This window comes from Oryctolagus cuniculus, chromosome 1, assembly GCF_051225735.1.
Source record: "Oryctolagus cuniculus isolate XC-2025 breed Fujian yellow rabbit chromosome 1, ASM5122573v1, whole genome shotgun sequence".
Classification (NCBI taxonomy): Eukaryota; Metazoa; Chordata; class Mammalia; order Lagomorpha; family Leporidae; genus Oryctolagus; species Oryctolagus cuniculus.
Window position 1 is genome coordinate 32,264,749 of NC_142867.1, and position 24,131 is coordinate 32,288,879.

The 24,131-nt window shown below is 53.6% G+C and overlaps 2 protein-coding genes across 2 annotated transcripts; both read left to right on the forward strand.

Moving 5' to 3' along the window:
• The first annotated feature begins 6,452 nt into the window (after positions 1-6,452).
• On the forward strand, positions 6,453-9,259 carry LOC149128344 (uncharacterized). The gene has a single exon (XM_089327572.1). It carries the CDS (start codon positions 6,571-6,573, stop codon positions 9,244-9,246), a length of 2,676 nt encoding a protein of 891 aa, XP_089183698.1. The 5' UTR covers positions 6,453-6,570; the 3' UTR covers positions 9,247-9,259.
• Positions 9,260-11,282: 2,023 nt separating this feature from the next.
• C1H11orf91 (chromosome 1 C11orf91 homolog) lies at positions 11,283-13,204 on the forward strand. The gene is made up of 2 exons (XM_051825930.3): positions 11,283-11,897; positions 12,956-13,204. The coding sequence occupies exons 1-2, from the start codon at positions 11,378-11,380 to the stop codon at positions 13,096-13,098; spliced, it is 663 nt and encodes a 220-aa protein (XP_051681890.3). The 5' UTR covers positions 11,283-11,377; the 3' UTR covers positions 13,099-13,204.
• Positions 13,205-24,131: the final 10,927 nt, after the last annotated feature.

Consider the following 24,131-nt stretch of genomic DNA (forward strand, 5'->3'; position numbering starts at 1 on the left):
TCCCCATCGCAGCCTGCATCGCCCTGGTGCTGTGTGCTCTTTTTCCTTACATTCTCCGTAATTCTCTGTTCCAACAGAAGATACTAGGTGTGACTCCTTCCTCTCCCTGTGGAAGTATTCCCATGCCCACAGCCACTGGCTGAGCAAAGCAGCTCATTCCATGTGAGTTTAAGGAACTAGAAGGGATTTTGACTCCCTGCAGCATAAAATGAATTTTTTGGATTGCGGGGGGGGGGGGGGGGGGGCACAAAACTAGACTCCAAAAAGCCAAGAATTGGGAATGAGTCTGTCTGCTGTCTTGGGTCATGTGGCTACTTGGCCAGAGCGCTTTAGGGAAAGGGTCGTTCTCTGAAGCAGACTGTGGGTGCTGCTAAGTGGGGAAACGGGGAGAAGGCTGATGAGCAGTCAGAATCAGCAAAGGTCCCATGAGTGGCCTAAAGTTAGGAGGTCTCTGCAGAAATGTCACTCAGTGACAGAGTGACAACCAATCAGAGTTGAGTGCCTGGACCCACAGGCCAGAGGAGTGGAGAGCCAGTAGGGTTTACCTGGCTTTCCAGGAGCCACCGGGTGCTCAGTCCTGCATGGTGGTAGCTCCAGCAGATCTGCTTTGGGGGGAGAGCTCTGAAGGCATGCCCAGTGGGGAGGTAAGTGGAACTCAGCCTATGCCCTGAAAGATGCTGATTCATTGTGCAGGTTATTCTTGGAAGTACTGGACTTGAAGGTATGGGTATATTCTTCTCATGATCTTGTAGTCAGCCTCATGGACTTGAACCCACCTCAAAAATTGTTAGATTTGAGGTCATGCATTTATAAAGGATGTGGCAGGTAAAATGTGGGGTGTGATAAGAGATGCCAACTCTGGAGCATAACACAGACACAACTTGAGAGCTGACTGCTTTTCTAAGTACTCTACAGTTGTTAAGGGATCCGAGACCTACAATGAACCACACTGCCTAAGTCAACCAACCAGGGATCTGCTTTTCAAATTGCCATATTATATGATTATTCAGCTTAAAATTCTACAGTGGATAATCACATTCAAATTAAAGCTTCTGGCCAGCGCCGCGGCTCACTAGGCTAATCCTCCGCCTTGCGGTGCCGGCACACCGGGTTCTAGTCCCGGTCGGGGCGCCGGATTCTGTCCCAGTTGCCCCTCTTCCAGGCCAGCTCTCTGCTGTGGCCAGGGAGTGCAGTGGAGGATGGCCCAGGTGCTTGGGCCCTGCACCCCATGGGAGACCAGGAAAAGCACCTGGCTCCTGGCTCCTGGCTCCTGCCATCGGATCAGCGCGGTGCGCCAGCCGCAGCGCGCTGGCGCGGCGGCCATTGGAGGGTGAACCAATGGCAAAGGAAGACCTTTCTCTCTGTCTCTCTCTCTCACTGTCCACTCTGCCTGTCAAAAAAATAATAAAAAAAAATTAAAGCTTCTACTCATATTATCTGGAGGTGAAATGCGTGACCACAATGCCTTCATTTCTGGGTGGGTGCCTCTGGTGGTCTGTTGTAGGTAAGGAGGGTCTCTCTCCCCAGTAGCTGTGCAGGTCCAGAACCTCTCAGAGAGAGGAGGGCCTGCATCTAGAGAACAAATATGCCAAGCTGGGAAACTCAGTGTTCTTTACTGTGGAGTGGAGAGCTTCCTTCCTGCTGTCAGCTTTTCCATCCTTGCTATTCTTGGCTACATACAAAGGAGCAACCCCAGTGTGTGGACCCTATACACTCATTACACTCATGCTGGCTGCACTACCTCCGTCCAGTCTAATTGTAGGTTTACCAGGAGGTAAGGAAGCAACCGAAAATGTCCATGCTGGTAAGATGGTGGTGCTATTACTAGAGTGGAATTGGCTTTCATATGTTGTGTGATACAATGCTTTGGCCAGAACTGAAATTTTGAGTTATAACTCATAAAGTCTTCTTAGTATAGACTTGATGGGACCTGGTTACAACCTGAGAGTTTACTGTGTGCTTTGTAAGCACTATCTGTGTACAATTCACTTAATTCTCTCAATTTTAAATATGAATGGTCGGGGCCAGCATGATGGTGTAGTGGGTTAAGCTGCCTCCTGCTATGCTGACATCCCATATGAGTGCCAGTTTGAGTCTCAGCTCCTTGGCTCTCAATCCAGCCCCCTGCTAACGTGTGTGGTAAAAGAGCAGATGGCTTAAGTACCTGAGCCCCTGCCACCCACAGGAGACCCAGATGGAGTTCCAGGCTCCCGGCTTTGTCCTGGCCCAGCCCCAACCATTGCAGCCATTTGGGGAGTGAACCAGCAGATGGAAGACCTCTTTCTCTCTGTTTCTCCCTTTCTCTCTCCCATCACTATGCCTTTCAAATATAATAAATCTTTAAAAATTAGGCACCCATTTCACTGACTGGGGCGGTAGGGCCCAGGTGCTCTGCTCTTGGATTCATTGAGGTCTGTCCATGTTGTAGTTTCCTCTGTACTTGTTTGTTGCTTAAACTAGCTTGAGAAAGTTTCTGTTTCTTGTAGCCCAAAGCCCCTGACCAAGACAGCTCCAGGTAAGAAGTTCACTGATGAGTGCTAACTGAACGCCTCCCCTCCCTGTTAGGTAAGAGAAGACAGTACTGCAGAGCCCGTGTCACCGTCGGTTTTACAGACGGCACCGACTGTAACAGGTGTCTAATTTTTAGCCACTTGGCATCTGTTCCTCTTCCTTTCTGGTGACAACCAGAACAACCCTTTAAATTTCACCTTGGAGGAGACTTTTTAAGATGTATTTATTTGAAAGGCAGATTTACAAAGGGAAAAGGAGAGGCAGAAAGAGAGACAGACCTTGCATCCACAGGTTCACTCCCCCAGTAGCTGCAAGGATGAGGGGTGGGCTACACTGAAGCCAGGAGCTTCATCCGGGTCTCCCACATGGGAGGAGAGGCCTAAGTACTTGGGCCATCTCTCACTGCTTCCCAGGGCGCATTAGCAGAGAGCTGGATCAGAAGTGGAACAGCAGGGACTTGAACTGATACCTGTGTGGGATGGTAGCATCACAGGTGGTGGCTTAATCCTCTGTGTCACAATGCTGGCCCCTTGGAGGAGACTGTTAATCAAGGTTGCCTGTCCTTATCTGGAGAACTGATGGGCATGTTCTGTCCTGGAATTTGTCTTGTCGAGTTACTCAAGGACTCTAATAAAAAAACTGGTTGGGGCTATGAGTCTGTCAAGAAGGCACTCAGCTGCAAGTAACAGACAACCCAAATCAGTGTAGCAAATCTCTTAGCACAAGCAATCTGGAAACAGGCAGCTTGGGCAGTGGTTCAGCTACTTAACAGCGTCCGGACTGGAATGTTTGTGTTGTGTGTGATCCTTCCCTCGTGATCATGTGACTGCAGAAGTTCCAACGCGGCGTTCAGTGCAGGGCTGGAAGGGAAAATGAAGGAAAAGCTTCCATTGTGTCTGTCCCCCTCACCAGAAAAGTACGATCTTTCCCAGAAGACTCCCCGCTATCTTCTCCGTCCTATTCTCTGGCTGGAAGAGTCTGTTGGCCACCCACCCCTAGGTGACAGGAGGATGGGCAAAGCTGGCACTGACTTCTTTTAGCCTTGTGGGTGAGGCAGCTATAGGTAGAAGAGTTGCAAATAGGCTTTGACGAGGGCCAGCAAGTAACATCTCCCACCCCAGGCTGCGCAGGAGAGTGTGTGGATTCCGGCCTCTCCCTGGCTCTCGGAAGTCAGCCTGGTCTCTGCGCCTTCTCAACCTCGTTCCTGAGCCAGCTCCTAGTCCTCTGATAAATTGTGTCAACTTCTTTTGCTGGTGGACAGAAAATTCCCACAAACCTGTCAAGTGGCACCGTTAGGGTAACAGGAGATTGCGTAATAGTGAGAGGTCAGCAGTACCAGCTATGATGATTTCGTCCAAGGTAGCCCAGCCAGCTGACACGACTGGTGCGGTTTAAAGCCAGCTCTCTGGTCTTCCAGGCCTCCTCATCCCACTCAAGTCCTTCTCAGTCTTCATTTCATTAAAAGAAAAAAATTGCTTTTTTGCTTACTCTGCAAAAAACCCCACCTCCACCCCCCAATTAAAAAACCCAGCAAGAATCAGGGCACTTTCTTGAAGTATGGGCATTGTGAAGGGAGGCAGGAATGCCTGGGCTCCAAATCCAGGCCAACACAATGGTGAATTCAGGGAGTGATGAAGGACACACTGTTCTGGGTCTCCTAGACTAGCCTGGCCTTACATTGTGGCACAGACAACTTCTCGTGAGAGCCAGGCCTCTGCCGGGAAGTCTACAAAGAAGGACTCGTGTGTCTCTCAGTTGGATCCAAACGAGAGCAGGGCGCAGGGACAGGGGCAGGGGGCTGAAGCCAGCAGCACAGTGCTTTACGGGAAATAGGAGTGGGAGGAGTGTGACATTGCCCTGCGGAGCCCGAGGCGGGAAGAGTTTCTGTTGCAGCTGGTTCAAGCCTGCCCAGTCTCTCTGTCAGCAAACTGAGCTTCCGGGACATCTGTCTGCAGAAACAATCCGGATGGTTGTCCTTAACTACCACGTTGGTTATTAGCCCACGTCGGCTTCGCCTCCAGACAGGCTAGCTCAGTGTTGATTTACTGAGGCACTTGGGTTTTCTTGTGTAGTTATTAGAAAGAACGATTTTGTTATCAACCTATTTAATTCACCAACTGTAACTGCATTTACCATTAAGCTCACAAGTATAAAATCTGTTCAGATTATCTTGTTATAAGGGAAAAATCTATAAGTCTTTCCTTCTTAGATATACACAAGTAGAGACGTGATCCTATTGCACACTTAAAAAACACAATGCAAAATCTCTTTACCTTCTAAGGATCTGCAACTTGTAACAGCAACAGCTAACACAGAGCACATAGCGTGACCTAGTGTTTAGACAGGCTCACTTAGCTTTGCCAATCCAAGTGATCTGGTGCCATTGCCATTCTCATTCAATAGATGAACGATTCAACTACACAATCCAGTACGTAGTGGAGCCAGGGCTTGGACCCACATCTGAGCCCAGAATCATCATTCTCATCACTCTCATGGTTCTGGAGGGGTGGAAAGAACATTTGTCCTCAATCTTCTTAGACTCAGTGGCTGTGAATTAAACTGATAAGGACAAAGAAACAGGACAAAAGGTTTGTTGCACATGCACACAGGAACCTCACTGCAAAGGAGTCAAAACTCAAGAGGTTAGGCCTGGGCGCTTATACTACCATTTTAGCAAAGGGTGAAAACTGTGGGCAAGTGAGGAGTCAACAAAAGGGGGTTGGCCTCCTAAAGGCAGTAAAGTGTAGGAAGGAAATGCAGGGGGAAATGAATGGAAGTTAGGGTTGTTTAATGACATTTGTCATGCAGGCTCAAGTTATTACCGTCTTCAGGGGTAAGGGTCATCTCCTTTCCCTTGCGTGAGACCGGGGAGACAGGACACTTTCACAAAAGGAAATCTCTGCTCTGCCTTTAGGGGGAGAGGGGGAGGACAGAGCATCACTCCTGCATCTGCTGTTCTCGGATGCCTTCAGCTCAACAAAACCTATGCATAGTGACGTTGAAGGGAGCGGCCAAGAGCCGCTGAGAGCCGCCCTAAAGGTGGCCTTGATAAGATAGAAAAACAGGAACTTCGACCCAGTACTTTTCCACTGACTATACTTCCTCACCGCTCAACGACCCCCTCCCCTTGTAGTTGCCCAATGAACTCACGCCACCCTATGGTATGTTAATTTTGTGGTTTTGCCCCTTAAAAGCTGTGTGAGATAACTGCTCGGGGCTCCTCTCTTTCTCGCGGCTTGCGGCAGCCAGCAGAGGGCCCATTTGTGCAAATGAAATAAAACTGCCTCTTGCTTTTTGCATCGCCTGGTCTGGAGTCTGTGTTTCTGGGGTCTTCACAAAAGGGCACCGCTTTTGGGGTCCTTCATTTGGGGGCTCGTCCGGGATTTGGGGGACCCCAGACTCCCACACTCCATCGGCCTGACGGAGGTAAGTTTGCTTACTTGTGTATTATTTTTAGAAAGGCTAATGGAAGGATACAGAATGTATACTCCCTTTGACCCACAGGCCCCTGACCGGCAGGCCGACGTAATCATGTCCTTCATTGGACAATCGGCCCTGGACATCCGCACAAGGTTACAGAGGCTGGAGGGGTTGCAGGGGTATACACTGCAGGACCTAGTTAAGGAGGCAGAAAAGATTTTCAATAAAAGAGAGACAAAGGAGGAAAGAGAAGAGAGGTTATGCAGAGAACAGGAATGTAGAGAAGATCAGAGAGATAGAAAAAGAAACAAGGACTTAGTTAAAATCCTGGCCACCGCAGTCACAGGACCAGAGCAGACTAAAGGTAGACAAGATAGGGACCTGGGAGACAAATGGAGGCCACGGTTGGACCGAGACCAGTGCGCATACTGCAAGGAAAATGGACACTGGGCTAAGCATTGCCCGAACAAAGGACAGCCAAGGCGCCAGCGGAGAGCAACACCCGTCCTGGCGCTGGAAGACGACGACTAGGTAGGTCAGGGCCAGGCGCCTCCCCCTGAGCCCCAGGTAACTCTAAAAGTGGGAGGCTGGCCAGTCACCTTCCTGGTCGATACGGGAGCCCAACATTCAGTCCTCACAATGGCCGGAGGCCTCCTTAGTTCCAAGACATCATGGGTCCAGGGGACCACTGGAGGAAAACTGTACAAATGGACTATTGAGCGTAAGGTTGACCTGGCAACAGGGCGGGTCACGCATTCGTTTCTACTAGTACCGGACTGCCCATACCCCCTGCTGGAAAGGGATCTGCTCTCAAAGGTTGGGGCCCAGATCCATTTCCAAGACAAGGGAGCCACAGTAGTCGGCCCCGCAGGCCAACCCCTCCATGTGTTGACCCTCCAGCTGGAAGACGAACACCGCCTTCACGAGTGCCCCCTATCAGCTCAGCCCCAAGTAGCACCTGAATGGCTTACTAAATTCCCTCAGTCTTGGGCGGAGACGGGAGGAGTAGGGCTTGCTATCAGACAGCCCCCGGTGATAGTAAACCTGAAGCCCACGGCCACTCCCGTATCTATCCACCAATACCCTATGGCTGCGGAGGCAAAGGTCGGAATTCGACCACACATACAGAGACTAATAAAACTGGGCATACTGAGACCTTGTCAGTCACCTCGGAACACCCCTTTGTTACCAGTCAAAAAGCCTGGCTCCAATGATTACAGGCCGGTGCAAGACCTACGGGAAGTAAACCGTAGGGCTGAGGACATTCACCCCACGGTCCCCAACCCGTACAACCTGCTGAGCACCCTGCCCCCAACCCGAACTTGGTATACGGTGCTTGACTTGAAAGATGCCTTCTTTTGCCTAAGACTGAGTCCCCAGAGTCAACCTCTCTTTGCCTTTGAGTGGAAAGACCCGGAGACTGGGTTTTTGGGACAACTAACGTGGACCAGGCTTCCCCAAGGGTTCAAGAACTCCCCTATGCTGTTTGATGAAGCCCTACACCAGGACTTGGCGGATTTCCGGGTAAGCCACCCAGAGTTGACTCTCCTACAGTACGTGGATGACCTATTGTTAGCTGCAGAGACTGAGCAGGGTTGCACCAAAGGTACGGAGGCCCTACTCCATAGGCTGGGAGAGCTAGGATACAGCGCTTCTGCGAAAAAGGCCCAACTTTGCACCCAACGCGTGACCTACCTGGGCTACGTATTGGAGGGGGGTCGGAGGTGGCTGACTGAGGAACGTAAAAAGGCCGTAGCGCTCATCCCACTGCCTAAAAATGCTCGCCACCTCAGGGAGTTCTTGGGCAGTGCTGGTTTCTGCCGCCTCTGGATACCGGGTTTTGCGGAGATGGCAGCGTCCCTGTACCCCCTAACCAGGACAAATTCCCCATTCATCTGGGGAAGGGAACAACAATTAGCTTTTGACAGAATAAAACTGGCCCTCTTGGAGGCCCCTGCATTAAGCCTCCCAGACCCCACTAAGCCCTTTACCCTCTATGTGGATGAGAAAGGGGGAGTGGCAAAGGGTGTCTTGACTCAGAATTTGGGGCCCTGGAAAAGACCTGTGGCGTATTTTTCAAAGAAACTGGACAGTGTCACCTCAGGGTGGCCCCCTTGCCTCCGCATGATTGCGGCTGTGGCCGTCTTGGTGAAAGACTCCAACAAATTGACTCTGGGGCAACCACTCACCATAGTGGCGCCCCATGCCATCGAGGCCGTCATCCGCCAACCGCCAGATAGATGGCTCTCGAACGCCAGGGTCACCCACTACCAGGCCATGCTGCTCAACCCTGAATGGGTCCGGTATGGGACTGCTGCCTCGCTCAACCCGGCCACCCTGCTTCCTGAGCCGGGGTCTGAATCACAAGTTGACCACGACTGCCACCAAGTGTTAGCCGAAGTGCACGGGACCCGAGAGGACCTGACCGATCTACCCCTGTCAGACGCAGTCACCTGGTATATGGACGGGAGCAGCTTCTTGCACCAAGGTGAGAGAAAGGCAGGGGCGGTGGTGGTTGACGGGGAAACTGTCATATGGGCCTCTGCTCTGCCCCCAGGGACTTCGGCACAGAAGGCTGAACTTGTGGCCCTCACCCAAGCACTTCGTGCCGCTAAGAATCGGAGAGTAAATATTTATACCGACAGCCGTTATGCCTTTGCCACTGCGCATATACATGGGGAAATATATTGGAGGAGAGGGTTGCTAACCTCAGGGGGCAAGGACATTAAAAATAAGCAGGAGATCCTAGACCTCCCACAAGCCCTCCACCTTCCTAAGAAAGTGAGCATCATCCACTGCCCAGGTCATCAGAAAGGAGATGACACAGTGGCCAAGGGAAATAGAATGGCAGATGAGGTAGCTAAAACAAGGGCCCTGGACAGCGTCACTCTAGTAACGCAGTCATCTGAAACCTCAAATAACCCTGGGTGGTCATATTCGGAGCAAGATGTGACAGCCATCCAAAGACTGGGAGGCGCGTACAATGACCAGCGTAAGGTCTGGGAGATCCAGGGGAAAACAGTATTGCCAAGAAAGGAAGCCGGCCGGCTCACTAGGCTAATCCTCCGCCTAGCGGCGCCGGCACACCGGGTTCTAGGCCCGGTTGGGACACCGCATTCTGTCCCGGTTGCCCCTCTTCCAGGCCAGCCCTCTGCTGTGGCCAGGGAGTGCAGTGGAGGATGGCCCAGGTGCTTGGGCCCTGCACCCCATGGGAGACCAGGAAAAGCACCTGGCTCCTGGCTCCTGGCTCCTGCCATCGGATCAGCGCGGTGCGCCGGCCGCAGCGCGCCAGCCGCGGCGGCCATTGGAGGGTGAACCAACGGCAAAAGGAAGACCTTTCTCTCTGTCTCTCTCTCTCACTGTCCACTCTGCCTGTCAAAAAAAAAAAAAAAAAAAAAAAAAAAAGAAAGGAAGCCAAGGACCTCATAAAAGACCTCCATAGATGGACCCACTTGGGGCATAAAAAGTTAAAGGCCCTACTGGAAAGAGAGGAGCCCCGAGCAGTTATCTCACACAGCTTTTAAGGGGCAAAACCACAAAATTTACATACCATAGGGTGGCGTGAGTTCATTGGGCAACTACAAGGGGAGGGGGTCGTTGAGCAGTGAGGAAGTATAGTCAGTGGAAAAGTACTGGGTCGAAGTTCCTGTTTTTCTATCTTATCAAGGCCACCTTTAGGGCGGCTCTCGGCCGCTCCCTTCAACATAATTTGGGTGGCATACTCGGATCCTTCCAGTGCCCTCAAAACTAACACTGTTTCCAAAGTTCCCAACTACTTACTGAGTCCTGTGATCAGTTCAGCATTATAAGATCCTTGGGCCGGGGCTGGTGTGGTAGCTGGTATGGCATAGCAGGTAAAGTTGCTGCCTGTGCCGGCATCCCACATGGGCACCAGTTCAAGTCCCAGCTGCTGCACTTCTGGCCCAGGTCCCTGCCGATGCACCTGTGAAAAGCAGAGGAAGGTGGCCCAAGTGCTTGGGTCTCTGCACCCAGGTGGGAGACCCGGAAGTAGCTCCTGGCTCCTGGCTCCGGCCTGGCCCAGCCTCAACAGCTATTTGGGGAGTGAACCAGTGGATGGAAGACCTCTCTCTCTCTCTCTCTTTCAAATAAATAAAATCTTTAAAAAAGAAAAGAAAAAAAAAAGGATCCTTGGTCTGGACCTTTGCCCTCGAAGAGCTTCTAGCTAAGTGTGGGAAGAAAAATGTTCCTTAGCTTCCGGCAAGCCCCTGAGTGGGGAGAGCAGCCCCTTGCATCTGGACAATGTTTGAGAGCTTCACACACCCTGTTCTGACGTCTGTCTGATCTCTGAAAACAACCCAGTGAGGCGGCCTGGTTCTCTTATTTCTGTTCTACAGAAACCAATTTAGCATTCAAAAAACTTGCCCAAGGCTGCCCAGCCTGGATATCTGAGTCAGTGTCTCTCTTCCTCTCCACACACACAGGTACTTCAAAAGCTGATGGAAAATGGAATTAAAAGATGTTTGTTTTGGTACAAGTTTGATACGTTTTTTCATAACATTTATTTTCCACTAACTTTTTGAAGACACCCGTGTTCATGTATGCCAGCGGCCGTCTGGCTGAGGCGCTCAGGGACATGCACTTCCCAACACTCTCAGAGGACTCCTAAGCCGCTGGGCGAGTCCCCGGGATGGAGTGAGAGCGAGCGGGCTATTCCAGGGGAGCCCAGAGGGTTTCGTTCTGGTGGTCCGTTCCCTGCCTGTCGGTGAGCGCCTGTAAGGTAGGCCCGCGCGCTTGGAAGAGAACTAAGCTGCATCTCACGGAACACACTCCCTCGCTCAGGCCTACTACAGGCCGAGACCAGCGTCTCCGGCAGAAGGAACTGCGGAAGCAATGGCGGAAACAGCCATTGCTCCTCTGTCCGCCTCCCACTGCAGCTCAGGAAAAGCACACGCTCCCATTCGCAGGCCTCTTGGCAGCCAGGGTGGTCAATGAGGGCAGAGGGACGGGGCAGGAGGCTGGTTTGAGGCACTATTTTTTCTCTGATTTAAAGTGGAAGACTGAAGGGCACTTTCTCCAGCGGCCCGGGGCCAGCTCCCGGCTTCCTGTCTCTGGATGAAGGGTCCCTTGGCTTGTGAGCCAGGGTGATGGTGGGGGGCGGGTTCGAGGCCAGGCTCTCGGCGGCGGAGACCGCCAGGCGGGCGTTTGCGACGTCCGCGACACCGCACAAAAACCTAGGAGCTGCTAGGCCAAGTCCGAGGGCGCGGCCGCGGAAATCCCAAGCGCCCCCTCGGCTGGGGCGTGGCCTACCGTCAATGGGCGTGAGCACGTTCTGGGGCGTGGCCTCCTGGATGTAGAACCCCGCCTCGAGGGGCGGGGCCGCGCTCCACCGGGGCGTGGCCCGTGGAACTTCAGAACCTCGGCGACTCGGGGCCGAGCGCGAGTCCGGCGGCGCGGGGTTCCTCCCACGCAGCCTCCCATTCAAAAGATGCCGAAGGGGCGGCGCGGCAGCCACAGCCCCACGATGAGCCAGCGGCCGGCCCCGCCTCTCTACTTCCCATCCCTCTACGACCGCGGCATCTCCTCGTCCCCGCTCAGCGACTTTAACATCTGGAAGAAGCTCTTCGTGCCGCTGAAGGCTGGCGGGGTCCCGGCGGGAGCGGCGGCCGGGGGCCGGCCCCTGCCACAGGCGCCCTTGGCTCCAGCACCCCTGCTGCCACCACCGCCGCCGCCGCCGGGCCTGGGGCCGCCGGGCCTGGGGCTCCACAGCGAGCGCCCCTGCCCTCCACCCTGGCCCTCCGGCCTGGCCTCCATCCCCTACGAGCCTCTGCGCTTCTTCTACTCGCCGCCGCCGGGGCCCGAGGAGGCTGCCTCGCCCTTGACCCCCGGACCCGCAACCCCCCGGCTCGCCTCGGCCTCCCATACTGAGGAGTTGTGCGAGCTGGAGATCGGCATTAAGGAGCTGGAGCTGCTCACCATCACGGGGGATGGCTTCGACTCCCAGCGCTGTGCGTGACCCGCTGGGGCCACCCCCGGCTCCCTCCCTGGTTCCATGCCCTGCCCCAGCGTGTGCCCTGGGCTCACACTCCAGCCCCCGGGGGTCCCGGGGCCAAAATCTCCCCCAGAATACACATTTCACCCTGGATGTCAACCGACTCCTTTCCCAACTTCAAAACTGAACTTCATGAACCCGTTAGTCCCGGACTCCATCTCGAGTCCTTTAAGTCGGTCTGTAGTCTGGACTCCGGGCCTCCACCCCTGGAACACATCTACCACAGATGTGTTCCACACATAGTCCCAGGCTATCCACAGTCCCATCCACAGATAGTCCCAGGCTCTAGAGACCTGGGCATGAATGTTGGATCTTGAAGTGGAGCGGCGGGTGGGTGGGGGGCATGAGCAGCTGGATTGTCTGTAAGGGGATGGTGGGAGTTGGGCAAGATCCACAAGAGGGGTTTGGGGACTCTCCACTGGAGAGCCACCTCCCTGTCACCCCATGCCCTTGGATCTGAAATCTTAGGGATCTGGACCAGGGCAAGCAGGTGTGCTGATGTCGGGACAGTATCTCCCCGTAGGAGGGTCAAGTGGCTGAATTGCAGACTAGTCCCAGAAGCACCTGTCGCACGGTAGAACGTTCAGTAGCCATAGGCTGTCCTGAAGACTCTCCCATCGCCTGTTCTGGCTAAGGCTTGCACTTGACCTTGGAGGAAGGCAGATGGTTCTAGAGCGACCATCCTAACTATGGTGTACAACAGGTCGAATTGGCCACACCCAGTCACCCAGGGAGGGGAAATACGAAATAACCCAAATCCTTGCGTCCCTGTGGCTGTGGAAATGGTCCTGCAATGCTTCAGACACCTGGCAAGGGACCTGGCGGTTTTCTAACTCTCAACTGAGTTAGCCAGGTCGATGTATTTTGGCTGTTGGGGTGCTTTCCTCCCTTCTTGGGTCACCCATGAGTTTTAGGCTCAGAGAGGGAGCCCAATTTCTGCCCAGGAGTTTGCCTTGGGAGTGTTAGCAAACGCCCTTCCCTCTGCTACAGCGGCGTTGTTTTGCTCTCCCGCAGATAAGTTCCTGAAGGCACTAAAAGATGAAAAGCTACAAGGACTGAAGACCAGGCCGTCCGGAAAGAAGTCAGCGTCTCTGCCCAGAGGAGCTGCCTCGGAGAGCGAGAGTGTGTCAGCCGCCTCCTTAGGTGTTAGTGCTTAGCTCCTGTGCCCCACGTGTTGTCCCAGAGATGGTTATTTTCTGTTCTGTGTTTACTGCTGTCCTGGCTACGCCCAGCACAGACGCCACATACAGTGCGCACTTGCGAGGTCTGTCTCGTGGTCTTTCTCTTCCGTGCCGCTGCTGGGGAGCCCTCCCTGGGGGTCAGAATGCAGGGTCTCCAGGGAGCAGGGCAGGTCAGCTGATGTGTCAGAAGGGAGTAGGGAGAAACCCAGGGCAATATATGTTTGCATGTCTGCTCGGGAAGGATCTTTGAGTTCTAGAACCCTGAGGTTTTGTGTGAGTCCTTGGAAGTGTTTGCTGTGTTGTTGTTGTTAAGACTTTTTTTTTTTAATGTAAAAGAGTGACAGAGACAGAGAAAGAGATCTTCCAGCTACTGATTCATTCCCCCAAATGGCCACACTGGCCAGGGCTGGGCCAAGGCAGTTCAAAGCCAGGAGCCCGGAGCTCCATCCCAGGTCTCTTACATGGGTGGCAGGGGCTCAGGTACTTGGGCCATCTTCCACTGCTTTCCTAGGTGCATCAGCAGGGAATTGGATCAGAAGCAGAACAGCTGGGACTTGAACCCATGCTCCAATACGCGATGTCTGCATCTCAAGCAGTGGCTTTACCTACCGCACCACAATGCTGGCCATTGTTTTTATTTTATTTTATTTTTTTTGAGCAGAAAAACTCTTGGATAATCTTATCAAAGCCATGGTTCTTCCTAGAAATTCATATACACATGTTCAAGCAATATTTATCAAGTGCTTCTTATATACCCTGGCATCTCTCTCTTAGGCACTTGGGATTGGGGACAAGGAGAGAGACAATGAATACCTTTTTTTTTTTTTAATTTATTTATTTGAAAGGAAGAGTTACAGAGAGACAGAGAGAAAGAGAGGTCTTCCATCCACTGGTTCACTCCCGAGATGGCTGCAGCGGCTGGAGCTGCACCAATCTGAAGCCAGGAGCCAGGAGCTTCTTCTGGGTCTCTCACACTGGTGCAGGGAGGGGGTGGAAACAAGAGGGCTGTGTGCACAGCGCCCCGGCAGGAAGCCACAGGAACCTCAGAGAGCTCTTGCAAGAGATGGGGAGTTGGGGGTAGGAGGGGTGAGGTCTGGGTCTCTTTTTATTTTTTTTTTTAATTAAAAAAATTATTTGGGCAACAGAGTCAGACAGAGAGCTCCCATCTAACAGTTCACTCCTTGTAATGCCCACAACAGCCAGGTCAAAGTGGGGAGCTGAGGTCCAACTATCCAACTCAAATAGTTGGATCCCAGCTCCTCTGCCTCCCAGGGTGCATTAGCAGGAAGCTGGAGTCAGGAGCTGGAGCTGGGCGTCCAACCCAGATATCTTAACCTCTGTTTTAACGCCCGCCCAGAGCCAGGGAATTTCACTGAGTGTGAATTCTGGTAGGACATGGTTCAGAGGTGGGCTGGGCTGCTTTCCATGATCCCAAGTGAGAATGGGGTTGACTTTGTTATGGTTTTACAGCTGAGGTCCCTTCCTTACTTGCCCAATGGCTGGGCCTACTGTGGGCACAGGCCCCGTTGTCAGCGATCAGTGGGATCCTGTGAGCAGCAGTTCTCTAGGACAAAATGCAATGGAAGAGCTGTCCCCCAAAAGGAAGGATGCATGAGGGCTCCTGATGCAGGGAACACCACGTGCAGGGACCGAGCGGGGAGGCAGTGGGGCTGTGGAGCCAGCGTGGGGGGCTCGCGAGAGCCGGCTGTCACATTTTCAGAAATTCGTGGGCTGGTGTTTAAATACAACCATCCTTCAGATCGGGCCAGCTCTGGCCATTGCAGCCATCTGGGGAGTGATGGAAGACCTCTCTTTGTCTGTAGCTCTGCCTCTCAAAGAAATAAATAAAAAAATCTTTAAATACAGCCATTAAAAACAGTTAAATTATATGAACTTATGATTATGTTTAAAACTAAGGTAGCAAACATTCACAACTTTTTCACTTCCTAGTAACTTTGCTGCATTTTCCCATTGTCCAAGCTCTTGAGGTTATTGCTGCCTGTTGTATCTCTGGGATGGAAAGTGCTATGGGAAGTGCTAGTGCGCATTTCTTGCTACCCAGGTCTTGTTGGAATATTGAAATTGGCCATGTAGAGAGTGTTTTTTACACCATAGAAACTGGCAAAGGTTCAGGGCTGTCCTCCCCACCCCCACCTAGGAAATATTTCCCAGGGACAGGTGTTTGGTGCAATGACTAAGTTGCTGCTTGGGAGCCAGCATCCCATATCTGAGTGCCTGGTTGGAGTCCCGGCTCCTCTGCTTCCAATCCAGCGTCCTGCTAATGCGCGCCCAGGGAAGCAGCCGCTGATGGCTCAAGTGCTTGTGTCCCTGCCACCCACATGGGAGACTAGGATGGCCTTCTGGGCTCCTGGCTTTAGCCTGGCCCAGCCCTGGCTGTTGTGGGCATTTGAGGAGTGAACCGGTAGATGGAAGATCTCTGTCTCTGAAATAAAATTAAATAAAAATGTGAAAACACACATGTACCACCACACCACCAGATCAACAAGAAAGCGAAAGTCCCGCTTTATTTGTAAACTGAGCTGGGCGGAGTGCTGCTTTGGGTGACGTCTGCACTTGGGCTGAGGGTATAACGAAGCTGTGGCTTGACTCGCTCACCCAGTTCCCGAGACGGAAGAGCCTGGCTGTGCCCACCGTGACTGCAGGCTGGGCTGGGCCTGCCTCTGGCACAGGCAAGCATGTACTGACTTCTGACCCGGAATGCCCTGGCGCCTGACCCATCAGATCAGCAGCCACCTGCTGACTACCCTATCTGCTAGGGTAGAGGACATGCGGAGGTAGATAGGGGGTGCCCCGCCTCTGCCCGCCCGCCCGCCGTGGTGCTGGTTTTGAGCTGGACTGAAGAGGGGACCTGCCTCCGGCTACTTCTGTCATGAGCCTTTGGTCATGGACCCATTAGTCCTGAGAGAAACCGAGGTTTCAAATGTGGCGGGAGAGCCTCCCACTGCCTTCACCAAGTGACCGGGCACCCCCTACGTGCCAAAGGAGCCAGCCAGGGTACTCTCTGCACAGGGCCCTGGCTGCTGGGGGCAGGGGGCAGAGAGCGATCACCGCGGCTGTCGAGCTCTCTGTCTTGGGCCCGGCGGTCGGTGCAGCAGCTTAGATGCTGCTTAGACACTGCATCTCTTGCCAGAGCTCCTGGGTTCTAGTCCTGACTTTGCTTCCTGCAGAGGTGCACCCTGGGAGGCAGCAGGTGATGGCTCAAGTCCTTGGGTCCCTGCCACTCGTGTGGGAGACCCAGCTGGAATTCCAGGGTCCTGGCTTCAGCCTGGCTCAGCTCTGGCTGTTGCAGGCACTTAGGGAGTGAGCCAGTAGATGGAAGATTCTTTCTGTGTCTCTCATCTCTCCATCTCTCTCTCTCTCTCTCTCTTTTTTTTTTTTTTTTTACAGGCAGAGTGGACAGTGAGAGAGAGAGAGACAGAGAGAAACGTCTTCCTTTTTCCATTTGTTCACCCTCCAATGGCCGCCGTGGCTGGCGCGCTGCAGCCGGTGCACCGAGCTGATCTGATGGCAGGAGCCAGGTACTTCTCCTGGTCTCCCATGCGGGTGCAGGGCCCAAGCACTTGGGCCATCCTCCACTGCACTCCCTGGCCACAGCAGAGAGCTGGCCTGAAAGAGGGGCAACCGGGACAGAATCTGGCTCTCCGACCGGGACTAGAACCCAGAACCCAGTGTGCCGGCGCCGCAAGGCGGAGGATTAGCCTAGTGAGCCACGGCGCCGGCCTCTCCATCTCTCTTTTAAATTTTTTTTTTTTTCTTAAAGCTTCCTCTCAGCAGAGGTAAGTGCTGTGCAGTGTCTCAGGACAGGCTCCTCCTTGCTCCCAACAGCGTCCTAATTCCCTAAGCACAGATGTGACCTTGGGAGAGCCACCTCACCCTCTGAGCCCATCTGTGAAACATGCTGTCTCAAGGCTGCCTGGCGGAGGACAAGGTGACAGGTGTGACGCTGCCCCACATGGGAGTCATTATTTTGCTGTGCAGTCGCTGCGGAGCGCAGCCCTCACTGTCCTGCTTCTGACCCAGGGAGTGGATGGCCCTGGGCCTGAGCTGCTGGGGGGCCTGCCCGGCAAGGAGGGAGGAACACGGAATTTGCAGCGCCCCCAGTGGTGACAAGGGGCTGCATGGGGCTGGAAGCAATCTGGGGAAAGAGACCAGGCAGCACCGCCTGCCTCCCGTCAACCAGACAAGGCCCAGGCCCGGCCCCTCTGTGGATTGCGCCCCGGTGTGGGGGGTGGTGGAGGGCACAGCCTCTCCCTTCCACGCTGGCTCGGTTTTCAGCACATCCAAGGAGATTTCCTCGCAGCCCCTGGAGGGAGAGTGACTGGAGAGGAATCCGGAAACTCCTTGACGCAAAGCCAGAGAATCCCATTCTGGACAGGAAGCTGAGCACGCAGGCCTAGGGACAAGGTGGCTGGCAGGACAGTTCTCTAGTTACAAGCAGTAGGAACTAACCTGAGGGGAAGTGGAAAAGAATCTGTCCAGACTCCTGGAAGGAAAGAACGGGGAGGTGTCCCTGGGCAATGCAGCCCCACCCCGAGTCCTTGGAGGGAAGATGGGACTGGCCCAGCTCTGGGTTTGCTGCCAACTCTGCCCTTGTTGGGGAGCCCCTGGGAACCAGGGAGCAGGTGCTTCCCAAAGACACACACGCCCCCTCCCGGGCCTCATGTGCACGTGTGCCAGGGCCTGGAAGCCACCAGGAGCCCGTCTCTTTCTTGCTCCCCACTCTTGCTTTGTTGTTCTTTTTTTTTTTTTTTTTAAAGATTATTTATTTGAAAGAGTTACACAGAGAGAGAAGGAGAGGTGTGTGTGTGTGGGGGGGGGGTCTCCCATCTGATGGTTCATTCCCCAGATGGCCACAACGGCTGGAGCTGCACTAATCCGAAGCCAGGAGCCAGGAGCTTCTTCTGGGTCTTCCATGCAGGTGCAGGGGCCCAAGGACTTGGGCCATCTTCCACTGCTTTCCCAGGCCATAGCAGAGAGCTGGATTGGAAGTGGAGCAGCCAGGACTCGAACCGGCACCCATATGGGATCCTGGCACTGCAGGCGGTAGCTTTACCTGCTATACCACAGCGCCCTCCCCTTGTTTTTTGTAGTCAGCTGCCTCCTACCTCATTCTATGTAGCTCATCAGAACGATGTTGGGGTCCAAGTACACATGAGTCAGCAGGCAGATCTCTCCCCCAAGTTACAGATCATGTAGGACCCTCCCCATTCCTAGGCACTGAGCATGCATTGAAGCCGAGAGGAGCCAGGTTGCTGGACCGATAGATACATTTGCCCTTGGGAAGAAGCAGAAGATGAGAAGAGCTACCCTCCCAACTGCTGGGGCGCCACTTCCTCCAGGAAGCCCTCCCTGCTCCCACCCCCTAGTCTGGGTTATGTGTCTAGGCTCTGAGGTCCCCTAGCACTCTAAGCAGCCCCTCTCCTGGCACTTCGCGCTTGATAGCCTGTGGGTCTGTTTACCTAGCGCCACTGGGATCTCTTGGGGCAAGGCTATGTTATCATCATCAGTATCATCATCCTGAACCTGGGGTTTTGCATGAAGTTCGCATGTGTTTGCTGAGCCCAGCCGTGGCTATGGACAAAGCAGGAAACGCAGTTCCTAGTTATGATCTGACTTAGAGTCCAACCCATTGAAACTCAGTTTGCATGAACCTGCAAGAAGGGATGAGTGAGATGTAACTTCCTGGACTGGGCGGGGCCAGGTACCAATTTATGAAGGTGGGGGCGGGGTTAAGAGGTGCCCTGAGGTGTGTGTGTGTGTGTTTTTTTTTTTTTTTTTTTTTTTTTTTTTTACAGGCAGAGTGGACAGTGAGAGAGAGAGAGAGACAGAGAGAAAGGTCTTCCTTTGCCGTTGGTTCACCCTCCAATGGCTGCCGCGGCCGGTGCGCTGCAGCCGGTGCATCTTGCTGATCCGAAGCCAGGAGCCAGGAGCCAGGTGCTTTTCCTGGTCTCCCATGGGGTGCAGGGCCCAAGCACTTGGGCCATCCTCCACTGCACTCCCGGGCCACAGCAGAGAGCTGGCCTGGAAGAGGGGCAACCGGGACAGAATCTGGCGCCCCGACCGGGACTAGAACCTGGTGTGCCGGCGCTGCAAGGCAGAGGATTAGCCTATTGAGCCACGGCACCGACCGTGCCCTGAGTTCTTCACTGAGATTCAGAGACAAGGCTTAGCTATCTCTTTCCATCTGCATAGCAGCATATAACATAGTGATTAACATGTCTGGCTCTGCGGGCTGGCATTCTGACGTGGAAGGTTAGGCCACCGCTTGGGACACCCACACCCCATTATTGGAGTGCCTGGTTTAAGTCCCAGCCACTCTGCCCTTCCTATCTGGCTCCTGCCAGCGTGCCTGGGAGTCAGTGAATGGTAGCTCAAGTACTTGGGTTCCTGCCACCCAAACTCACCACCCAGGCAGACCTGGATGGAGTTCTTGGCTTCTGGTTTCAATCTGGCCCAGCCCTGGTTATTGAGGGCATTTGGGGAGTAAGTCGGCAGATGGAAGCTCTCTCTCTCTCTCTCTGCTACTGTGCTTTCAAATCAATGAGCATAACATAAACAAATTAAGATTGCTGGCTCTGCAGCCCGACTGCCCGGGTTGGAATCCCAGCACACACCAGCTGTGTGACTTTGGGCAAACTACTTGGCCCTTCTGTGCCCCCACTTTCCGGGTTGCTAGGAGGGGTAAGTTCACGTGCACGAAGCACTCAGGACAATGCCTCGCACAAAGCAAAGCCTCCATACACGTCAGTACTCCAGCTGGCCACGGCAGATTCAGCCAGGGTCACACTCTCATCTCAGAGATAGTCAGTGTCCAGTCTGTAACCTTGACAACAAAGCACGTAGACGCAGCCTGCATGCATTCGCTCACTGGTTCATCAGCCAGTGGCTCTTTCAATAAAACAGGCTTTTAGGCTTCCACGCCCCTTTTCTTATCCGGACCCAGGCACGCTGCCTCCTCCTGCCTGGGGGCCACTGCCTTTTCTGTTCCAGGAGATAACGCGGGGCCGCGGGGTGGCTCAGAGCAGGTGCTCACCCTCATCATCTTCGCTGCTGTGGGTTTGCCTACATGGTGGGCCCCGCTAGGTGGCGGCATGGATTCAGAAGTGGGGCACCACCTCCCTCTTCCCGCTCCAGTCCTCTCCCTTCCAGGCTGACATTTGTCAGGTTGCCCAGTATTACCCGCGATCTGGAAAGCTTCGCAGAGGAGGAGACACAGCCACCGCTGAAGGCAGTCATTGCAAAAATAAACACAGGTGCAAGCCCGGGCTTTCGCCATGGGCTGCAGGTGCCTGCCTGCCTGCCGAGAGCCGCTTGCCACTTGCCTGGGAAGATCTGTTCTTTTCAGAGTTGGTTTCAAGGTGACAAGTCCAGTTCACACGAATAAAAAGAAGCTGGGCTAACCTCCCTGACTCAGCATCCATCTGCCTGGGCTGCTATCACAAAATGCCGTGGAGTGTGTGGCTTCGATACAGACATTTGTCTCTTGCAGTTGTGGGAGCTGAGAAGTCTGAGATGAAGGTGCAGGCTGCTCGGGCTCCTGCTGAGGACTCCTGCTGGTTTGAGGTGGCTGCCTTCCCGCTGTGCCCTCACATGGCAGAGAGGGTCTCAGTAACTGCATGGGGTTAGTGGCTACCGTCCCGACAGCTCGGATCTAGAGAGAGGCATGGATCTGCATCTCCCTGCCTGGTTTAACTGATGAGACTATGCTGAGTCTACCCAGAGGACAACGTGCGGTTTAAGGCAGGCTTGGGTTCCAGAGCCGACTGTTGTTGTAGGGACAGATTGAAAAAAAAACCAGCATCTCTTTAAAAACAAAGAGACTGTGGCCCGGCGCTGTGGTGTAGTAGGTAAAGCTGCTGGCATCCTGTATGGGCACCAGTTCGAGTCCTGGCTGCTACACTTCCAATCAAACTCTCTGCTATGGCCTGGGAAGGCAGTGGAGGATGGTCCAAGTACTTGGGCCCCTGCACCTGCATGGGAGACCAGGAGGAGGCTCCTGGCTCCTGGTTTTGGATCGGCCCAGCCCTGGCCCTTGCGGCCACCTGGGGAGTGAACCAGCAGATAGAAGACTTCTCTCTCTCTGCCTCTGCCTCTCTCTAACTCTTTCAAATAAATAAATAAATCTTTAAATAAATAAATCTTTAAATAAACAAACAAAAACAGAGACGGGGGCTCCCAGGAGCCAAGCCACCACCTAGGTGACACAGTGGGTAGGTAAGCCTGTCCCCTGCCCCAAGACTCTGGGAGGCCGCTTGGTCCTCTGTGGAAGTCCTGGAGGTGACTTGGGGAGAGGCACAGGACAATCGGGACAGGCCCACTTGTCCATCACGGGCTGTAGAGCGTGCGTGTGCGTACTCGCGGATGCCTGCCTGCACTGGGTCTTTGGCAGGCCGTGTGATCTGCCGCAGGGTGGTGTGTTCCCCTGAATCGTCTACCATACCCTCCCTAAGAGCAGAGCGAAGATGCTTAATGCAACCGTCCTGTGGGGCCAGTCAGAGCCCTGCAAGGCGTCCTGGTCTGAGCACAGGAGAGGCCAGCGGGGTTCAGAAACCCTCGGAGTTTCTCCCAAGCCCTTCCATCACCCAGCCCCCGATGCCATCAAGCGCCAGTGGGTCAGGCTGGCACTCCCGTCACTACACACAGCCCCTAGCCAGGGGAAGATGGCTCCGGTCCCCACTGTGCGGGGAGGCGCCTGGATGCACATGGGCTGAGCGTTCCGGAGCCCGGGGCCTAAGACCCAAGCTCATTTTTTGGCAACCAGTTTCTGACCTGTAGCCCACCTGCCAGCTGATCTGGAGACCCATTGCAGGGCCAGGGATCACAGCCCCCGGGAGTCTGGACTGCACGGCCGCTCTTACCGGTAGAATCTTGTTTCTCCCTGGCTTACCACTTGTATGATCCTGGGCATGAAGGCCAAGGTATTCTCATAGAGTGGCTGTTCTTACTGCTGCATCTGTAAACACAGCAAGCCCAGGTGTTTTACAGGGCTGCTGGGACCCAGTTCTTGTCACAAGAGTGATTCTGGGGCTGAGTCATAACTGTAACCAAAAGAGTAGGTGGAAGCTATGGGGCATACCTCCAGCTGGTTCCAAATGGTCTCCCTTGGCCAGGGGGTGAAGGGCTGTCCTTTTCCCATCACCATTCGCCTCTTCCCAGGTCTCCTGAGCTTGCCTTCTGCCCTGAGGATTTATGGGAGTGCTGGGCTGTTGAAAAGGAAGGTTGTCCTTTGTCTGCAGGTTGCAGGGGGTTGAGTCCAGGGGTCGCTCCTACTGGGTGATCAACAGGTGATGCATTGGCTCTGGCAAGATAGTGAGTCCCCCATTGTGAGAAGGATGTAAGTGGAGGTTACATAAATGACAAGAACTGATGTTGCTTGTAGAGTTTGTAGAGTGCCCAGCACTTATAAACTGTGCGCTCTCTCTTTTCCCTCTTATTACTGCATCTACTACCTGTGAAGGTCTACTCTTCACAGGTAAGGCTCAGAGAAGGGACATGAGTTGCCCAAAGACACCCAGCTAGAATGTGGTGAACGCATGCTTCAAACCTCGGCCTGGATGGCCCCAAATGGGATCCTTTCAAGTGTGATCACCGTGGTCATGACCTAGATGCAGAGCTAGACTAAAACACTTCCAGCCCCAAGCTGAAAAGATTTTAGTGTCCTGTTGATATGGGGAACTAGGCAGGGAGGGAGTCAGACTGGAGGAAACGAGCTGGGAGATGTTCTTACAGCTTCTCTCTCTGCAGTCTCGCACAGCGACTCCACTCCCCTACAGGGCGAGCCCGTGTGCCCGCTGCCCCATGATGCACCTGTTGTCATCCGAGACAGGAAGGAGGAGACACCATGATGAACATGTGTGAGCTCAGCTCCACACGGAGACGCCATGAAGCTTCCAGAAAACCTCACACACACTAAGCCCCAGCCTAGTTGTACATTCAATTAGGGCACCACCCTGTGCCCCATAATGGGGACAGTTTGCGTCGGGGGGCACTCCCTTTTTGGCCCCTCTTGTCTTCTCCCGTGCACCTCTCTGGCCCTCGCAGGGCGGGTATCTCCCCTCACGGGCTGCCCACACTCACGTTCAATGTGCTCACTCTCTCACCTTCTGTAAATCCTGCTCTCATCTGTGCACCTTACTTAGTGCCCGCTTGGAATTCTTCTCTCATGTCGGGGCAAGGTCTTGGAATAAAAACCTCATAACACTCTCACCTCACATGTGATAAAAAATAGAAATAATCCTGAACTCTAAAGTAAGTACAAACACGTTCATCAGAGTTGTAATCTCAACACCCCCACTCCAGGATAACTACATTGTCTGTTTTATCCCTAAATAGCAAATCATGGTGTCTTTGACGCACATTTGCACCCTCTTTACAGAGAAGCAGAGACAGGAGGAAAATTTGCTATTCAATCCTTAAATATTTTATTTTTTGAAAAAAAAAAGATGCATTTATTTATTTGAAAGGCAGAGTGACAGAGAGGGAGAGGGAGAGAGAGAGATCTTCCAACTGCTGGTTCACCCCCCAATGGCTGCAATGGCTGGGGCTGGACCTGGCTGAAGCCAGGAACCAGGAACTCCATCCAGGCCTCCCACACAGGTGGCAGCGACCCAAGGATTTGGACCATATTCTGCTGCATCTGAGAAGAGATGCATTTGCAGGAAGCCGGAACAGAAGCAGAGTAACCAGAACTCAAAGTGACTTTCTAAGTACTTCCAAAACATTGGAGAGTCAGGCTCAGTGAGAGGCAGCCCTGTGCTGCTGCCTAAGTGACCCACGTCTCGAGACATCCGTGAAAGCCCAGGGTTGTGACTCGCCACTGGGGAGCAAGACTCTCCACCACACTCAGAGTTGGCTTTTTGTTACCAGACCGTCTTTCCTCCCTCTCCTCTAAACAGCCTGAGGCACAAGGCCACTTCTTACTGCAAATTCTGCCTTCTTGGACCTTTGAATTAGTCCAGCTTAGCTCCTTTAAGTTTCAGCTGTCACTG